Here is a 19,915-nt window from a genome sequence, read left to right on the forward strand (position 1 = left end):
TTTAGCAAGTCAACAGGGACACAAATGATATATAAAAGTGCATTTTTTAATATATGAATATATATATGTATATACTCTGGCATATATATATATATTCATGAAACCTATTTTAGTTAAATATATAATATATATGAAAAGAAATAAAATATTCAGGAATATCTAAACAAAAACTGTAACCTCTGCAAAACAACTAAAGATAAATTAATGATATAAGTAAATAGATGAAAATACTGGATTTAGGAATTAGATGACTACTTAAAAATAAAAAAATACACAGCTTAAAAGCTAGCTCAATCAAAATCCTAGTAGACTGTATAAATGGTTAACTTGGAAAGACAATTAAAAAATAAGTAAAATTTGTATGGAAAAACAAGGACCAAGTATGGTCCAGGCATTTTTTGTTTGTTTGTTTCTTTTGTTTTGTTTTTGTTTTTTTGAGAGGAAGTCTCACTCTGTCGCCCAGGTTGGAGTGCAATGGCGTGGTCTCTGAACACTGCAACTTCCGCAAGGCAATTTTATTGAAGAAGAATACCTACAGTAGTTGCACTAATAACCAGCAAATGCCTAGGACAAAACTACAGTAGTTCAGACAATAATATTTGCCCTGGAGCAATGAATAGCTGGTAGAGCCAACTAGAGAATCAAAGATTACACAAATTTAGAGAACCCCTTCACCAGAAGGTGGCAGAGCTGAACATCAGGGAAACTTTTCAGTAAATTCTGCAGGGTCAGCTTGATATCTCCATTTATCTGTCCATCTATCTAACACCAATTTTGTGATATAAAATTTGGCACCTGCTTTACACCTTTCACAAATATCAGCTTAAAACAGATTGTAGATCCAAATGTGAAAGGTAAATAATAAGAAAAATAAGAATATAAATATTAGAACAATAAAACTTTCAGAAAAAAAGAAAAATAGAGGAGGAAAAGCAAAAATTTCAGAATCAGGGCAAATATATGTATATAATATTTATGGAAAACATATATTTAGTCCTGGGGAATTTGATATTTTTCTCAAAGCCCAAATCTCTTTTTCAATTTGTTAAACATATTTTTTGTTACTCTTCCCAGCCTGGATTGGTTGTTCTTACTCTACTGAAGAAGGGTAGCATATTTAGGGTGCATTATCTGATAAGAACATGAAGCATGGTACAGGTCATATATACCTAACCTCTTTAGTCTCTCTTCATTCATTTGATGAACATTTTATTATGATAGCATTAATACTTGCAAAGTGGGTCTTACTCCATTGGTGGATCAAAAATTAAATTCTACATTTTATACTGGAAATAGATATTTCTAACAAAAGACAAATAATATATATGAACATTAATAAAATCTTTTTTAGAGAAGATTTTAACAGTAAATATAGCACCAGAAGAATATTCTTCATAAGTATTTACATCATTTAATGAGTTTCTTAGTTTAACTATTTTATCATACAGTGCCTTTGGGTTATCCCTTGTCCTCTTTCAGATTTAACTATATCTTAAGAGAAGTCTATTTATTGCTCATTTGTCTGACAGACTGTTTCTCACACTCCATGGAAGAAGCTACAAGTACAAAGTAAATGTTTGCAAAATTCACTCTGGCTTATTTTAATGACTTAATAATGGTAATTTTGTAAAACAGAAAATCCGGGACAAATGCTTCTAGGACATGATGACAGAAACATAGAAGTAAAGCAGAACTGTCCTGGGTAAAACTGAAGATCTGGTCACTCAATCTACCTTAAAACAACAGTGACAATATAAAGTGACCACCAGGATAGCACACAAAATGAAAATAACGTAGCACGAATTGTGTATATTGAATTGCCACAGCCTTAAGTCCTATTATTCCCTGCAATACACCATCCAGTAAGCAGAACTGGGTAACTACCAAATGATGGGAACTCTGAAAAGTTAAAATTAATGAGATCCTTGAAATCAAATTAGCAAAGAATGTAAACAGAGAGTGAAAAAATGCTTTTTGGGGGACCGAAGGGTCCAAAGTTCAGCATGCATCCCTGAGTGGGGTCACTGTGGCTCCATCAGAGGTGCCAGTGGTATTTGGAAATGCAAAGAATCAAAACGACTTGTAGTTTGTATCCATTCTAAGTGAACAAAAGTGTGCTTAGAAAAAAAAAATTCTCTTAGAATCATACTTTAATTAGAGTAGCTTATCAGTTCACTTATTCTGATAATAAACATACAAATATAATTATTAATGTAATCTTGGGTTCCATTATTGTGTGGACAGTTGACATTGTTTGCATTACTCTGGAGAGACTTTTCATAATTGCAAATTTAAAATATTAATTATGTCTTTCTAGCTAGTTTCCAAATCTTGGCAACTTTTCATAGCAAAAGGTCTTTATAAAAATAAGTTCAACACAATATTTGACTTTGCTTATTTTATGAATCACATTCTTTGCAGAAACTTATCGTAACATAGGTCAGTGGTCCTTAACTTCTTTGGCACCAGGGACCAGTTTCGTGGAAGACAATTTTTCCATGGTCAGAGTGGGGAGTGGGCATGGGGATGGTCTGGGGATGATTAAAGTGCATTACAGTTATTGTGCACTTTATTTCTACTATTACTACATTGTAATATATAATAAAATAACTACACAACTCACCATAATGAGGAATCAGTGGGAGCCCTGAGCTTGGTTTCCTGCAACTAGATAGTCCCACCTGACGGTGATGGGAGACAGTGACAGATTATTAAGCATTAGATTTTCATAAGGAACATGCAACCTAGATTCCTCACATGTGCAGTTCACAATAGGGTTCACAATCCTATGAAAATCTAATCCCGCCGCTGATCTGACAGGAGGCGGAGCTCAGGTGGTAATGCAAACCATGAGGAGCGGCTGTAAATACAAACGAGGCTTAGCTCTTTTGCCTGCTGCTCACCTCCTGCTGTGCAGCCCGGTTCCTAAGAGGCCACAGACAAGCACCAGTCCATGGCCTGGTTGTTGGGAACCCCTGACATAGGTGACACAGGATGTACACTTGTACCACGTGCTTGAAAGGAAAATGTTAGTTTGGTCATCTCTGGAAACTGCATTTACTGATATATTTTTCATTTTTATGACAGAAAATTTTAGTGTGATAATAGTATCTTAACAGAAGATAATATATTTGTTGTGTGTGTGAAATGAAGCATTCTTGTAATGTTTAAAGGTGCTAACCTGTATAAAACTACATAGAAATTTTAAAGATTGAGAGCATTAATGAAAGCATCAATAATAATTTATCCAAACATCAGATGTATTCTGCCATCACTGAGTAAAACCTGAGGTAAAGGTAGTGTAACTCTGTCTCTGTTGAGTTATGTAAATTTTGTTATTAACCAGGAGTTATGCAGAGGATGAAACTATTCTCATGCAGATGTTTAACATGGCTTACAAAACTTTATTAAATGATGTTCTTTCCTGTGTCACATAGAATGCTTTATCCACTGGTGATTATGGGAAGCATATAAACAAAAAATCATAAAAAGTGAAAAATTTTCCTATGCAGACTAATTTAGATATTATGTAAGCAATAGAGAAATTAGCAACCTGTGGCGAGGGCATTTTATAATTAAAGCTTACATTTATTATGGAATACTAAAGTACAGGTGCCACAGTATGCTATAGTGTTTGAATGCCAAGATTCCAGCTGTAGATTTCAAAATGACATTTACTTTAGAATGTTATATTTTATTCATTTTGAATTCAATAGTAAGAAGATTAACTGTTCTTTTCTTACAATGTAGATATAAATTTAATGGAAAAGCTATTTTTACATCCAGTTTTAGTACAAGTATACTTTGATTAATCTGAAACAAATTTATTGAGATGTTGGGTTGTATAATTGTCAACTTCAATGTTATACAGATCAAATAATATTATAGTGATCCACACTCTGCATATGTAATTTCTGCAACAATAAAACAGGATTAAGATGAATGAGGTGATCAAATGATCAAATACATGACATAAGAGTTGTATAGGTATATCTGCTCACTCCTTCACATTGGGAACTTATTTTATTAGTACAAGGATAATTATTTTTCTACCAGTACTGACTGACCCATTCTTGCTGCATTTATACTTGAGCTGCAATTACTCTACAACCTAAAGTCTCGAAGTGAAACTCAGGAAACAGATAATATTTTCTCACTTGTCATCTTAACTGGGCAAAGTATTCTTCAAATTTTTTATTTTTCTGTCCATAGTCACCTAAAAACTAGGTCGTTTTTATTATTTTTGTGCTGCATTTTTGACACCTCTACTTTTTATAATCTGAGATAATGGAATTTAAGTAAAACAAATTAGACTGTGTTTAATGAATCAAACAATATTATATTTAGAAGAATAAGAAAAGAAATTCATCCCAGTCTCAGTCATGTTCAACTCATGTGCCCAAAGGCAAGAGATTTATAGAATCTAATTTTCAAATGTGATAAATTTTGAAAATTCATGATTTTTTATTTTCCTGAGTATTAACTGAAATTAAATTTGTATAGATTTTCCATACAAAGCTTAAGGTGAATTTAATATTTCTATAAAAGCTCTCCTTTATGACATATTGTGCCATATTGTTGATGAAGAATATTAAATTTTCTATATGCTTTTCCAAAAAATACAACTTAAAATATTGTATAATAATTACAGAGATCATTATAACATATTATATTTGAATTTAAAATCTGAAATGCCGTAATAAGCTTCCTTAAATAGTAAGGTAAACAGAGTCTTACTCATTAGTTATCCCCATTCATTTTCAAAAGCATCTGGTTTTGAAAATAAAAGGAAATGGTTATTGCAAGTGTAAGGAATGTTGGACACTTGCTAATATTAAAAATTATGTCCTCAGTGACTACAGATATGAAAAATTTGGTGGAGGATATTTATTTGGAAAAGCTCCAAAGAGAGTGGATAGTCTTTTTACTAGACAATATATTCTCCTTGCTTTTATTAGGCAGAAATATGTGAAACTAAATTTTAAGGAAGTCAGATTTTAAATTTTCCTTTTGCATTTGCACATACACAGACATATAAACAAAGTCTATTAACACTAATGATCATTCATAATGTGTACAATATCAATATCTATTTATTATGGTTGTTTTCCACGTAATGTGACTGGCTAAAGCATGTTTCACTTTTAGCAGGATTTTGTGCTGATTTGCAGAAGATAAGTTACCCGACTCTGCTTTGGTTTAATTGCTTATTAAGTAGTATACTACACGTATTTTAAATGTCCCTTCTTTTTTTTTTTTTTTTGACATTATAAGGTTTTAGGTAAAACTAGCAAATATTATTGAAATGGAAGATTACATATTTGATAGGCTGGCTATTCAGATACAATTTCAGAATGATTTCCATGAATTTCACATCTCCCGAAATCTTCTATTTATATCCGAAACTATTCTAATCACTTATTTAGCATTTTTTGTCCACCCATGTACTCACTCATTTATTTATTCAATCCTTCCAAATCTCAGTCACTCTATGACTTGTGGTCTAATAAATCTTATATTTTTGGATGGCAGAAAAATAGTAACTTTGCAAATCCAAAGTGACAAGTGGGAAAGCATAATGTTTTATCTCAACTCTACTTGAAAGTTCTAGTTTGAAGTTAATTTCATTTCAAACATAAATGCAGTCAGTAAAAGCCCATCATTACTTGTAAGGAAATGTGTGTTTAATAAGCAACAAGTTAATAATTTTCTTGATTTTATCTCATGACATAATGAAATATGTATTCCCTTCAGTAATTCAAACCAAATCCTGAGTTCAAGTGCAGATTCAAATATAATAATAGGCAGTTCACTTCAATACAACAGAAATATATGTAAGAAAAAGAAAAAGTAAAATGTTTGCAATAGTTGTTTTTGAAGAATAAAGTAGCTGGCTAGGAAATTTGGAAGTAAGGTCAATATTCAAAAACTTAAATGGCCGTGGATATAGAAAGATAATGAAGAATTGAAATTATATTTAGGTAATAAAATCCGCAGTATTCATTAATTTAATATTGAGATTGAGAAAAAAAGATAAATCACATATAATTTTATTAATTGATTTATTTACTTCACAGTCAACACAAATGCAGGAATGCTTCAGAAGGAAACCGTTGCTAGAAGTTTGGCAAAGCAATAGAAATATTCCCCTATTTCCATATTATATAACACTTCTAATGGCAACTGACCATCACTCAGCTGGCCTCTCCCTCTCATGGAAAGGTTACACAAAGTGCTCATTAGTTCTTGCATGATTTCATACAAAGCCTGGACCCTAACTGGCACTCACACAGTATGTACTGATTACACAAATTGAAAAGATAATTTGTACCTCTATCTCAAATTGCAATGCACAAAGAGATTTGTGCTTGCTAGATATTGCACAGACCAAACCATCTTTTGCAATCTCTGAACATCTACAGTGGGGCTGCACTGATACCATGATACCAATAATTCTCTCATGGGTTCACTACCCAACTCTGTAAAATGGCAGTATTGTACCTCCTCTTCTCTAAAATTTTACCCATGCTCTCTCAATTACTGCCTTCGCATTATGCTTCACTGACAAAATAGAAACGTTTATTAACTGATTGGTTATGAACAAATATGTTAACCTATAATCTGTCCCTTCTATAAGTACAATGGATTCCATGACCCTTTCTTTTTTTTTTTTCAAGAACAGTTTTTTAGAAGTTATGTCCTTTTACTTTGCTTCAAATAATATTATTCTCTGGAATCATTCCCCATAGTATATAACAGTACTGTTCAATTTCCTTTCTTAAAAAACAATTGAATAGTCGTAAACAAGCAAAAAAATCCTCTTGACCTTCATCTTTTTCTACCTAGCATCTCACATTTCATTTTCTCCCTGTGGCGTAACACCTTTTAGACTTGGCTTAAATCATTATTACTTCCTCTTATTCTTCCTTTTATGCCATATAATAGTCTTCAGTGTGCTGTAATAGCACAAATTAAACTGTTGTACTTATCAAAAAACCAGGGGTCTTCAACTTACCAAATCAAAAGTCACCACTCTGTCTTAATCTTAGCCTCACAGCAGCATTCCACACGGTTGAGGGATTTCTTCTTTTGGAACATCTTTTCTCATATTTTTCCCTTCTTCCTACAACGCTTGCCAATCCCACTCATTCTAATTTGCCAGCCGACTGCTTTTTGCTTAATAGTCAAGTCAGCCTGGATGCTTTTCTCTTCTCCAGCTACGTTCTCTGCCAAAGGGATCTCATTCATTGCCATGCCTAACATACGTGTTATATGTTGATGACTTCCATATTGATATATACAGTCCTGAGCACTCTGCTATGGATTCTTTTTTCCTAGAATGTGGTATGGATGGCCTCTTTGTATAATTCACCTCAAATATCACCTCCTAAAATGTCCCGTTTCCTCCAGACAATTAATAATCATCATACCTCACCCATACATAACACTTTTATACTATACATGATCATATATTACCTCCTTTAATTAAAATAACTATTTCTTATTTGTATATAACTAAAATGTGTTTCATATTAGCAGGTAACTCCTTTATCTCCTTTACAATTTTATCTATAGTTTCAAAGGAAGATTCCTAGCATGTTACATCATAATATACGCAAGAAGAAGAAGAAGCAGTGGCAGAGGAAGAAAAGCAAGAAGCAGAGGGAGGAAGGAGGAAGAGAGGGAATAAGGAGACAGAGGGGAGGGCAGTAAGGGAAAGGAGTAGAAGGTGGAGAAGGGGGAGGAGGAGAGGGAGGGATGAGGAAGGTGAACTGTTTCTTTGCCTACCTGCCAAAATAGAGTAATTTAAAGTGCTATTTCCATCTAATAATAATTTGTCTTGATATATATTACACAGGCAAATTTGTTTCTGCTGTATTTAAAGACCTATGTTCCAAACAATGTAGAAACACATCTTTAAATTCCTACCTGGAATGTTAAAAATCAAGAATCAGAAAATTATATGATGAAATATGTATTTTTGGAATCATTGGCTAATGAATCAAGTAATGAGGTAAAGTAGTTATAAGCATGTTACCGTAATTTAAAATGGCCATTATCAAATCACATTTATTTGTCACTGTTAAGTAAATTTTTGAATTAAACTTTCCAGTATATTGTGCTACAAAAATTTTTTGAGTGAATAACTGAGAGAAGTTTTGCATAATCACAATTTCCCCTTTACTGGAAAGACATTTCTAATTTCCAAGACAGTCAATTCTTATATCTTATGGAAACCATTCTCTCCTAAATGCATTATATTTAAAATATTAACAACAACAACACTGGGTTTTGAAAAGTATCTTTGAATAAATACAGCCACACACAGGTGTTCAACCACTTAGTTTTGTCTTAGTGGTTTTTTCTTCATGATTTTGATGTATACAATAGAGTCTAATAAATTCACTTTTCCTATTTTTATGCATATCTTGCAGGATTATCTTATTTGCTTTTATGAGATACAAAAATATATTTTGTTTTGAAAAAGAAATTCTTGTACTTAAGAACCTAGTAAATGAACAAGGTCTAAAAACTTACGAATTGCTCAAATAAACATATCTAAACTTCTTTTATTCCCGTGAAGGCTGAGATATTTTAATAACATTAATATGTAGTACCCTTTTCTCAAAATTTTGATGCATAGTCTAATTTTTCAAATATTTTACTTAAACATATTTGTAGAAGGAAGTTCTAGTATAGACCCTTAAATCATCTACTTCCAAAACATATCCTTCAAATTTTAAACCTGCTTCATTGTTAATATATCTTTGATGTAAATTAATATGCAATACCTTCTGGAGACATCTCTGGTACAATGGCCTCATAAGGTTCATCTAGGAATTTTGGTTCATTGTCATTGATATCCGAAACTTTGATGACAAACTCAGACTCAGGTTCCACAGCCCTTCCAGTAGTGATGTCTATTACCTGGGCTCTTAAGATGTAGAGGGATCGCTCCTCTCTATCAAGCTTCTGTATGGCATATATGTCACCTGTTCTTTCATCAATGATAAAAGTACTTCCAGCTCCAGCTCCCAAAAGCTTGTACTGGAAAGAATTGTTTCCATTGTCTAAATCAGATCTTAGCTGCAAATGGAAAGAGGGATCATTTAGTTTCCAAACATCTGAAATGGACAAATCAAAATCAAGATTTTCTTTTTATGTATGTTAATTATTCCCCAAGTTAATGATTTTATATTATTTCCATATTACATTAAATGAGGCAAAATATTAATATCAAGATTAAAATCTATCACCAGGGAGAAGGAAGGGTGAATATTTAGTGTAAAGAACTATACACATTTCATTATTCTAAACAGAAACAAAAATAATTGGATAATAAAGCTTCTTTTGTAAGTTATGCACAACATAGTTGGTTCAGTTTTTATTTATAATTAAATTCTCAGTCACTAAAACTACACTCTCAAATATTTATACTAGATTGGGTCCTTGAGATAGATAGAAAGACAATTTAGTGACATTTAAACACTGATGTTCTATCTCTTGCCTGAATATACATGGAAACAAGAAAATATTAGGATGAAAATTAGGGTTCATAAAGATAATAATAATCTTGACTGTTCATTAGGTATTTATTACATGTCATAAAATCTATAAATTGCTTTATATTAGTGTTCTCAAGTAATTCTCATATCAATATTATGAAATACATATTATTGATATGATCAATTTTTCTATAGAGAAGAAAAGTGAGATTTTGTTTTACAAACTTTTTTCAGAGTCATATGGTCTTTGTGTAGATATAGAATTTATACCACGAGGCTATCAAATCTTCTATGAGGCTGTCAAATTTCAGATTGTCCACTGACAACAACTCAGTTACATCTTCTTTAGCCCTTGGGTTTTAGCCATAAAGTATAAAACTTTCTTCTCAATATATTCTACCTAATTCTCAAATACACACTTTCAGCCTGTGCACTCATTTTCATATTTTCAAAAAGCAAAGTAAATTAGTTCATCATTCATACTGTTGAGGTATTATTTAGAATTTTTAATTTATCTGTAAAAAAAACCAAGTCTAATTCTGATATAGTTAAAATGATCACATAGCTTTTCATATCAGAATTATTTGTATGTAAGAGAAGAATGTCATGGTTCCCTAATCATTGTGAATCCACATTTTCTTGATTCACCATTTATGAAAATGCTCTTATTCAAAGTAAGAGTTCCTCTGAAAATTTACAAAGATAATCATGAAATCAGTTGTAAACACATTCATGATTTTTCTGATGGCTTAAGTTATAATTTCTTATTCTGGATAAATTAATACACTTTCTATGTGGTTGCGGAGAAAATCTGAAGGTACTATAACTAATTTTGCATTTTAATAACGTGCCGAATATCAATGCTATGTAATGAAACAAATTGAGAAAAATAACATCCAGATTGTCTTTCTGGTAATACTTTTTTTGATAGTTCTTAATTATTCCTAAAAGAAATTCTTCATGCGATGATGTAAGAAATTGAGGAACAAATTATACAATCAAATCAATATATCAAGTGACCAATGTATGGCTCATATTTTTAAATTATATCATTTCAATATGATTTGATAATTTATTTGATATTATAATGAAGATAAATTAAGTTTAGTAATAAGTAAATATATTGCAAGTATATGTGCAGTGTAATTTTCAAAGACAAGTAAGCTTGACATTTTTAAGACCCAGATTTAAGGGAAGACAGAAACAAAAATGAAAAAGCTTACTTGAACACCAGCCTTTTAATGTCACAAAATGCATATGTTAAACACATTTCAATCAAATGGCCTGTAGTATTATACAATTTTCTATATTTTTATTCAAAAAATATTTTCCTAATTAGGCTGCTACTATCAATTTGCTAAACAAATATCACTTCAAATTTTCACTTAATTGTACTTCCCAATCTTAATCATTTTTCAAACAAATGGATCAAAGAGAGTTATCTTGAACGCAGCAGCTAAATTGTATATTTACTAACTCTTTTGACAAGCACCTAAACATTCATTATTGTTCTTTTTGAAATCAGTGATTCGCTTGTTTTTTAAGCGTGATGAGTTTGTGTAGCAGAAAAACATTTTTTAGAGTAGTTTCATAAATATGTTTCTGAAATGAAAAAATAGGCAAAACCAATCACTGTGAGAAAGGAGGTAACCAGAGATTCATGTGGGGAGTAGAAACAAACAAACTAGAAAATGTGACAGCCCCAGAAGTGGCCTGTGTTCCAATTACACTGATGCACTTCCCTATAACACCTTATTTACTAAAAGCCAATAGCTGATTTTAGCCTGTCACCCCATTCAGTGATGGGAGAGTATATGGTGTTCTGTGCAGTCCACTGTAAAGGTAGCTAGAGACTCAGTTACTGAGTCGGCACCTAACTGTGGACCTTGTTAGTGCCAACTGTGCGTATTATTTACCTGTAGTCTGAGTCGAAAATAAAAGGGGTTGAGAAATATTTCTTGTAATGTGTGTGTGTGTGTATGCGTGTGTGTGTGTGTTCACAATACACCCTCCTCCCTGCACGTTTGGAAATACTTGCCTAAAATCCTAATCTAAGGCTTTGGTTGAATGTACTCATATACATTTGGCTGATAACACAGGTGAAGTTCTATGGAATCCAGATACCATGCTAACACTGCAGCTCTCCTGAAAGGGCTAGAAAATGAGAGTTAATAAATTTTGAGTGCTTCACCCTTTGGGCCCAATTAAATTTTAGTGCCAGTTAATTAGCGGTTAAACTTATTTCAGTTCATTTATCTAGAGAAAAAGCCTTATGGAAAAGGACATGATATTGTAATCACCTTTGTTTAAAGAAAACCAAATAATAAAATACAAGTCAAAAACATAAATAGGAGATGCTTTGTCTCATTAAGGAATTGTTCTTAAAATATATTCTTTTAAGAAAGTGAACATAATTATTCCTTTTACTTTAACTTTACTAATCAATTTAAGTGTGTAGGCTCCTGAGGCTACTTAACTGTAGAAGAATATGGTATTAACCTGCTTCATTAAAAATGAACGAGGGGTAAATCAACAGCTACTTAGCGTAACAGAAAATCGGGCTAAATACTGTTGGTAAATGATATTTGTCTCACTGTGACTGCTTAGATTCATTACCAAAAATAACACAATAAAGTTTCCAGATGTTGAAAATGAGGGCTGCATTTTCATACGGGATACTGAAGTGAAATTTAAAAACCAGAGCTATCCCTCTTCAAGATTTTAGTGGATGTTTTAGGTGCTTGCAAATCTGAAACAATTATTGATGCTGATGTTTGAAGCTTTTCAATGGCTTCACTGTCAAAATGTGGAACTCATCAAATCTCCAAACTTCTCCAACATATTTATTTACATTGTTGTGCTATTTACTGTAACATTTTAAATAAATAAGTACCCGGCCGATGTGATGACTAGTTGTATTCATTTCCTCTGGTACAAAAAATTGGTTCCACACCCAGCCACGCTTCACTCTCAAATGAAATCGCACTGGCTGCTTGACTTTCTTTGTTTGAGAGTTTTCTGTTGCTCCAAGACAAGGCCATAGGAGAGGAATTCCCAACATAAAACGCAGCAGTAAATAACAGTTCATTGCGTTGACTCTTTTGATTCCAACTATTACTCTTCAGAGGAAACAGGACTTCACTAACAAAAATCTTGCTTTCTTTTATAATCTTTTCTGATTCTGTGTACCTTCTATATACCTAAAGCATCAGAAACAAAACAAAATTGGACATTTTAAAATAACATTTTCTCACATAATTACTAAAGACAGGTTACAACTTCTGCATCTGACGAAAGTGGAATAAAAATAAACATTTAATTTATCTTCCAATTAAGCTGGCTAATTATGATTTGTAGCTCAGCAATAATTTGATTAGAATAATTATAAATTTCCACTCAGGCACTGCTAGTTTTAAACTGCAGTCATAAATCTGCCTGAAAGTTGAAAGATTGCTCTGGGAGTCTCCTGGATTGACAGCTGACATTGAGATAGACTTCCTTTTAATTTGACTTGCTTACTTTCTCCATTCTTTCTCAGTAAAATTCAAACTATCTCATTAAAGCAACAGTCAATCCAGGAGGAAAAAAGTCTTATTTTTCCTTTTTATATTTGATAGAGATAAGCTTCCTCATCCAATTGCCCAAATTATGGTATTTTATGTAGTAATTAAATAGACAAAATGACAATTCAGCTTAAAACTGGTGAATTCAATAATCAGTTACACTGATACTATAAAACACTGAATAGAAAGCTTGCACAAGATATTTACTCTTTTTTAATTTCAAGGATATGGGGAAGAAGTGATTATCAGCTTAACAAAAACAAAATCCTCTTAGGACAATAAATACAAAATGATAGTTCCTGGGTAAGAAGGGGTGAATGTTTGTAATATGTAAGAATGATATGAAATGTATCTTCTAGTATTTAAATATTAAAACAAAAGACTCTGGCTATTGAGTTTTACATTTAAAACTTTCCATTGACCCAAGGCTCTCTCTTCATGATGGGTACTTCTAATCCTTATATGTAACTTAATAGTTTTGCATTTCCAACATCTACATCCAGCCAAATTTGATTTATTTTATGAAGAAAAATAATTTTGTAAGATTCACAATGGAGTTTAATGTCATATAATCAACAGAAAAGCCAGAGTTCATGTTAGGACTTTTTCTACATGATTGTGTTTTGAATCTTCTGCATGTATTTTTGAATGACTCCTTAGAGATTTTTTAGGTCTTTGGCTCGTGTTAAGAGGAGTTGTTAAAAAACACCTAATTAAGAAAGTACACAGGGATTCTGTGGTCCCGGTATACTCCCTTTAAGCAGATGTATTCCTTGCTAAAAGTTTACTTAATGAAGGTCATAGAGAAATTCAACTGAGGTGAAATTTATCTTTATGTTACGTATTTGAAATTCAGATAAATCTGCTCTTTAGAAATTGCTAAAATATATATTTTTGGTAGCTGATGAATAAAAATATTTGGAACTGGTACAATACTATTCATGAAAAAGATATTTTTTATAAGTTTGGCAAATTATCACCAACACTGATATGAAGTTAGCTGGCTGTGTTTCAGTGAATATAATTTTTGGGAACTTTATATTATGGTATTTTGATACATATAAAGATAAATAAAATAGTGTCATGAACACCTGGATATCATTACCCTGTTTCAGTAATTACCAACACATGGTCAATATTGTGTCATTTCTACACGTGCTCACTTTTTAATATTAAAACCAATTTCAAATTCATATCATTTTAACCACTGAAGCCACACACACACACACACACACACAAGTATACATGTTATGTAAGTGTGTATACACACTTTTAAACATCAAAGCTTAAAATTGAGAAAAAATTTTAATATAATAAAATATTCATACAGTGTTCAAATTAAAAATCTTTCTCTTTGAATTAAGATTTAAATATGTCCACACAATGCAGTTTTTTGGTACATTTCTCAATTCTCATTTGGTCTACAGGTTTCCTCCAATTTTTCTTTCCGTTTATATGCTGAAGAGTCAAGGTTATTTGTCCTACAGAGTTTCACATAGTCTGAATGTTGCTAATTGTATCACTGTTGTGTGATTCAGTATGTTTCTTTATCCTCCATATTTTTTATAAATGTTTAGGGGCTTGATTAGAAGTAATATAAAATATTCATCAAAAATATTCATAGCCAATCCTATTGCATGACATCTTTAGTAGACTAGGACACAAAATATATGTTCAAGAAACCAGAAGAAATGTTGAATGTGTTAAGCAGAAAAATTGAAAAAATAAAATAAAGATTAAACTTTTAGAGAATAATACTACAATGTCTGTGATGAAATACACTGCATATGATTAATGGCATATTATTCACACTGAGGAAAAAAACAGTTAAACTGAAGACAAATATAAATCTTCTGAAAAAACATAATGGGAAACAAGTTAAAAAATTAAAAATGAACAAACTATCATTGAGTTGTGAGACAATTTCAAACATTCTCATTTATGTATAACTGCAGTTTCTAGAACCAATGAAATTTAGAAACTCATACATCCAAAATGTTTAACAAAACTTAAGCACAGGTGTTAAAAAATATTATACCAAGGAGCATCATGATTAAATTACTCAAAACCATTAATAATGAGAAAATCTGAAAGGTAGTCAACGATATGTTATATATAGAATAACAAAGATAAAGCTATTAGCAGATGTCTCATTTCAAACAATGCATGCCAAATGACACTGCAGAAACATTTTTAAAGTATTGAAAATGAAAAGAAATTAATCCAACTGAGAATTTCTCAACCAATCACAATGATTTTTGTAAAGAGATCAGCTGAATTGAAAGAGAAGAAACTGAGCTGTCAGGTATTGGAACAGCTAATCCAAAGAACATGTAAAAAAATTAAGAAGTAAGCCTTTAGACAGTGCAATAGTATAAGCAAGAGGCTAAAACAAAAGAAATTGTTGCATCTCCTTTTTTCATTTCCTCCATGGAACAGCACTCTAATTCAGAGGATAAGCACAGACATGTGGATCATTTTATTATAATGGTAGTGCTACAAAAAACTAAGTCATTTTTTATGGACTCTGGGGTTGGGGGAGTGCAAGGGGAGTGTTAAGAGTGAAAAAGTACTAAGTACATTGTCAGAGTGGGAAACTGTCTTCAAGGTTTCACCCACTTTACTCAATAAGGAGACCTCATCAGAAATGCAGGAGAAAGACCTCTGCCCAAGGCCACAGATAAAGCCCTCTTTACACTTTAACACTGGGGCTAGTAATGCAAATATGAGAAGAGCATGACCTAACAGAAGGGACTGTGTCCTTGACTGCAACTCCCTTCAGAGAATGCAATGCACTGGTTGTGCATCAAATCTGGTGTGACAAGGGAATGTTTTCGCAGTGAGTACTGTACTGCCAGGTCAAGTCTTTATAGCTGCCTATCACCAGGCCTGAACAAATCACAGTTGTTACCCCAAAGCCGTATTCCTAATCTTCAATAAAGTGGGATGAAGACTCTTTCTGGTGTACAGCATCAGCACACAAGGGGAACTACAATACGATACATGATTAAATGAGTCCTTCAAGAAGAAATAAAATAATACTAGAAGGAAATCTGGATCTATGCAAAAATAGAATCACCAGAAATGGAAGGTATATCAGTAAATAGAAAGACCTTTTTTAAATTATAATATCATAAAAGGAGAATTGGCTGTTAAAGCAAAAATAATAACAAAGTATTGTGGAGCATACATCATTTACAGAAGTAAAATGTATGAAATTAACAGCATAAAGATTAGGAATATGCTATTTTAAGCTCCATAAACCATATATAAAGTGGTATGATATAACTTAAAATAGATTATAATAACAGTACATGTGCATACAATAAACCTAAAGCAACTACTAAAATAAAGTAACAGAGTTTACTACAGGCTACAAAATAGATAAAACTGAAGCCTAAAGAATACTCAATCTAAAGAAGAAATAAAAGAAAAAAGTGAGCAAAGGACAGGTGAAAAAAACATACAAGTAGCAAAGCGGTATGTTTAATATTAACCATAATAATAATCACTCTAAATATTAATGGGATAAAAAATCAAAGTACGAGATGAGATTATTAGATTTTTAAAAAGACTCAACTATATGTCTTTAAAATGATTTAAAATATAAAGGTACAGTAGGTAAGAATTTAAAGAATGAAAAACATATATCTTGCTCAACTCTAGTCAAAAGAAAGCTACAATGGCCATAATATTAGATAATGTAGATTTTGGGACAAAGAATATTAGCAGTGATAAATAATATGATTTCATAATTATAAATTTCATAATTATAAGTGATAAACATATCATTTCATAATTATAAATGATAAACAATGTCATTTCATAATATAAAACAATATCATTTCATAAGAATTATGTCAATTCATTAACAGGGCACAACTTTTCTAAATGTTTATACATTTAATAACAATGTCTCAAAATAAATGAAATACAAGATGAAATAAAACCTTATTGTATTACAAGAAGAAACACACAAATCTATAATTCAAATTGATTCGTTTCTATTCAACATTATACTGAAAACTCTATCCAATGAAATAAGAAATGAGAAGCATCGAGATTAAAAAGATAAAAATATGTTTATTTACACAGGGCATAAATACACATATAGAAAATCTTATGAAATCTGTAAAAATACTGGTAAAATCTATAGGTAACTTTAGCAGGGTTGGAGGATACACGGTCAATATTAAAATCAATTATATTTCTATTTACTAGCAACGCATAATCAAAATTTAAAATTTATACAACAGTACATTTTATAACAATATAAATAATTCAAAGATTGGGACATAAATCTAACAAAAATGTGCAATACCTCTCTATTGCACACTATAAAATACTGCTAAGAGGAATCAAGAAAAATCAATATGATTGGAGATATTTATTATGATACTGGATCAGAAAACTCAAAATGGTTAAAAATGTCAATTCCCTCCAAAGTGTTGTACAAACGCAATTTAAAAAATACAATTAAATTAAAATTAAAATACAAAATAAAATTCCAAACAGGTATTTTTATAAAACTTACATGCTCATTCTATAATTATATATGCAAAAGCATGGGGCTTAGAATAACTCAAAGAACATTTTAAAAGAAGAGGAAATTTGGAAGACTATGCCATCTGACTTTAACACATAATGCTACAGTAATCATTATGGTAAAGTATTGGATCAACAAATAATTTAGTAGAACAAACCACAAAGTGTACAAATACACCTATATTTATGTGATCAACTGATTTTTGAAAAAGTTCAAAAGGCGAATCAATGGAGAAATAACAGTCTTTGTGCTAAAACACCTGAGTATTCCCTTGAGAAAAAGATACTTTCATCCATACTTTACTGTGCACGAGGTCACAAAAAGTGCATACAAATTTAGATGAAATACTTGTAATTTCTTTGGCAAAGATTTCTTACAACAATATCAAAGTGCACTTGTTAAAAACTGTTAAATTGGACCATATCAAAATGGAGATAATCTCTGTATCAGATCCCATTGCCACTGTAAAGAATTCCCACAACTCAGTGTCTTAAAATGATACACATTTATTGTCTTACAGTTCTATAGGTGAGATGTTTAAAATGAATTTCACTGGACTGAAACCAGGGTGCCAGAAAGGTCATGCTTCCACCCAAGTCTCTAGAGGAGAGTCTATTTCCTTACATTTTCCAGCTTCTCAAAGTGTATTCTATTCCTTGCATGCCTTGGTTCATATTCCACTTCTAGGCCAGCAGCAGAGCATCTTCAAATTTCTCCCTACTCTATCTTCACATTGGCTTCTCTTTGTTGTGTTAAATTTACCTCTTCTCCCTTTATAAGGACACTTATAATTTCCTTTAAAGTCCACTTGGATAATACAGGATAATCTTCCTACCTAAAGACCATTAACTGAATCTCATGTTTATCTACAGAGATCACAGTCTTTGGTTTTAGGTGTGAAGACCTTGATATCTCTGAGAGCCATTATGTGGTCTACCTCAGATGATAATTACACGAGGAAACAAGTCACAGACTGAGCGAATATTTGTTAATTATATATCTTGTATTCAGAATGTACAAGGACTTTCAAAACTTGGAAACAGAGATTCATCACAATTTTTTTAAATAAGCAAAATATTTAAAGAGACATATAAAGAGTTGACATGTAAAATAAGTTAAAAAAAGATAATCAACACCTTCAGTTTCAACGGGAAAATGCAAATTAAAACTACAATGAGATACCAGTAAACTCTTACTAGAATGAATATAATTAAAAGACTGACCTTATCAAGTATTTAAGAGAACATAGAGCAACTGTACCTCTCATACACTGCTAGTGTGAATGTAAAATCGCATGACTATTTAGAAAACAGTTCTGCAATTTGTTAAAAAGTTAAACATATACCTACCATATGACCCAGCCATTCTAGATATTAGGTAGATATCAAGGATATCTATCTAGATATCTACCTAAGACAAAATAAAATTATATTTCCATATGAAGATGCTTACATGAATATCAGAGCAGGTTTATTTGTAACAGAAAAAAACTGGGAAAAGTCAAATGTCTATCAACAAGTCAATGTACTAAGAAAGTGTAATATGTCTATGCAATGTAATGATACTCAGTAGTGAAAAGAAATGAACTACTGATACAGTAATACCCAAAATAATAATGAGTAAAACAAGCCTGCCAACAAATTCAGGTTGTGTGTTTCCTTTTGCATCTAATTTTAGAAAATTTAAAACAATCATAGTGACTGAAATCAGACTAAGAACTGTGGGAAAATGGGGGTGGGAGGAAGATCAGGAGGGAAGGATGATGAAGGGACATGAGGAGACTTTTGAGGGCAGTGATGATTGTGCTCATTATCTGTATTGTGATGAAAGTCTTAGAAGTAGAAATATGTCAAAAATTCAATTCAACTTGAGTATATGCAGATTATTGTGCCAATTATACTTCATTAATGTTGTTAAAAATCTTGACTTGTCAAAACCTAGAAAAACAAATTAGACAACTAACCGTGGAACAACAGATAATAGATGTTTCTGATGTGTTATGATATGACCTTTATAAAGAACATTGCCTATAAAGTATTTTACCAAAAAAAGTTGAAAGCTAATTTTCAAGTTATGGGAAATTAACCTGTAATAAAAGAACAAATTAAATGGGAAACAAAGTAAACAAAGTAAAAGGAAACAATCAAACAAACCCAAATTGTGTCTTTCTACAGATTTGCTACCCACAGTGTAATCTGTGGAATAGCAGCATCTTACTACAAATGCGAAATCTTGAGCTTCTTCACAGGTACCGACTTTGAGTCTGCATTTTATCACACTCACCACAAGGTCTGAATATA

General features: G+C 31.7%; 1 protein-coding gene across 3 annotated transcripts in view; it reads right to left on the minus strand.

Moving 5' to 3' along the window:
* Window positions 1-19,915, minus strand: part of CDH19 (cadherin 19) — a 362,797-nt gene that overhangs the window by 55,614 nt on the left and 287,268 nt on the right. For all 3 annotated transcript variants that reach the window (XM_055368050.2, XM_019013749.4, XM_055368051.2), the window contains exons 2-3: window positions 12,400-12,706; window positions 8,793-9,087 (exon numbers count right to left, since the gene is read on the minus strand). In XM_055368050.2, the coding sequence (XP_055224025.1) occupies window positions 8,793-9,087; window positions 12,400-12,594 (490 nt within the window). In that variant the 5' untranslated portion in view covers window positions 12,595-12,706. The remainder of the gene's footprint in view (window positions 1-8,792; window positions 9,088-12,399; window positions 12,707-19,915) is intronic.

This window comes from Gorilla gorilla, chromosome 17 (genome assembly GCF_029281585.2).
Source record: "Gorilla gorilla gorilla isolate KB3781 chromosome 17, NHGRI_mGorGor1-v2.1_pri, whole genome shotgun sequence".
Taxonomy (NCBI): domain Eukaryota; kingdom Metazoa; phylum Chordata; class Mammalia; order Primates; family Hominidae; genus Gorilla; species Gorilla gorilla.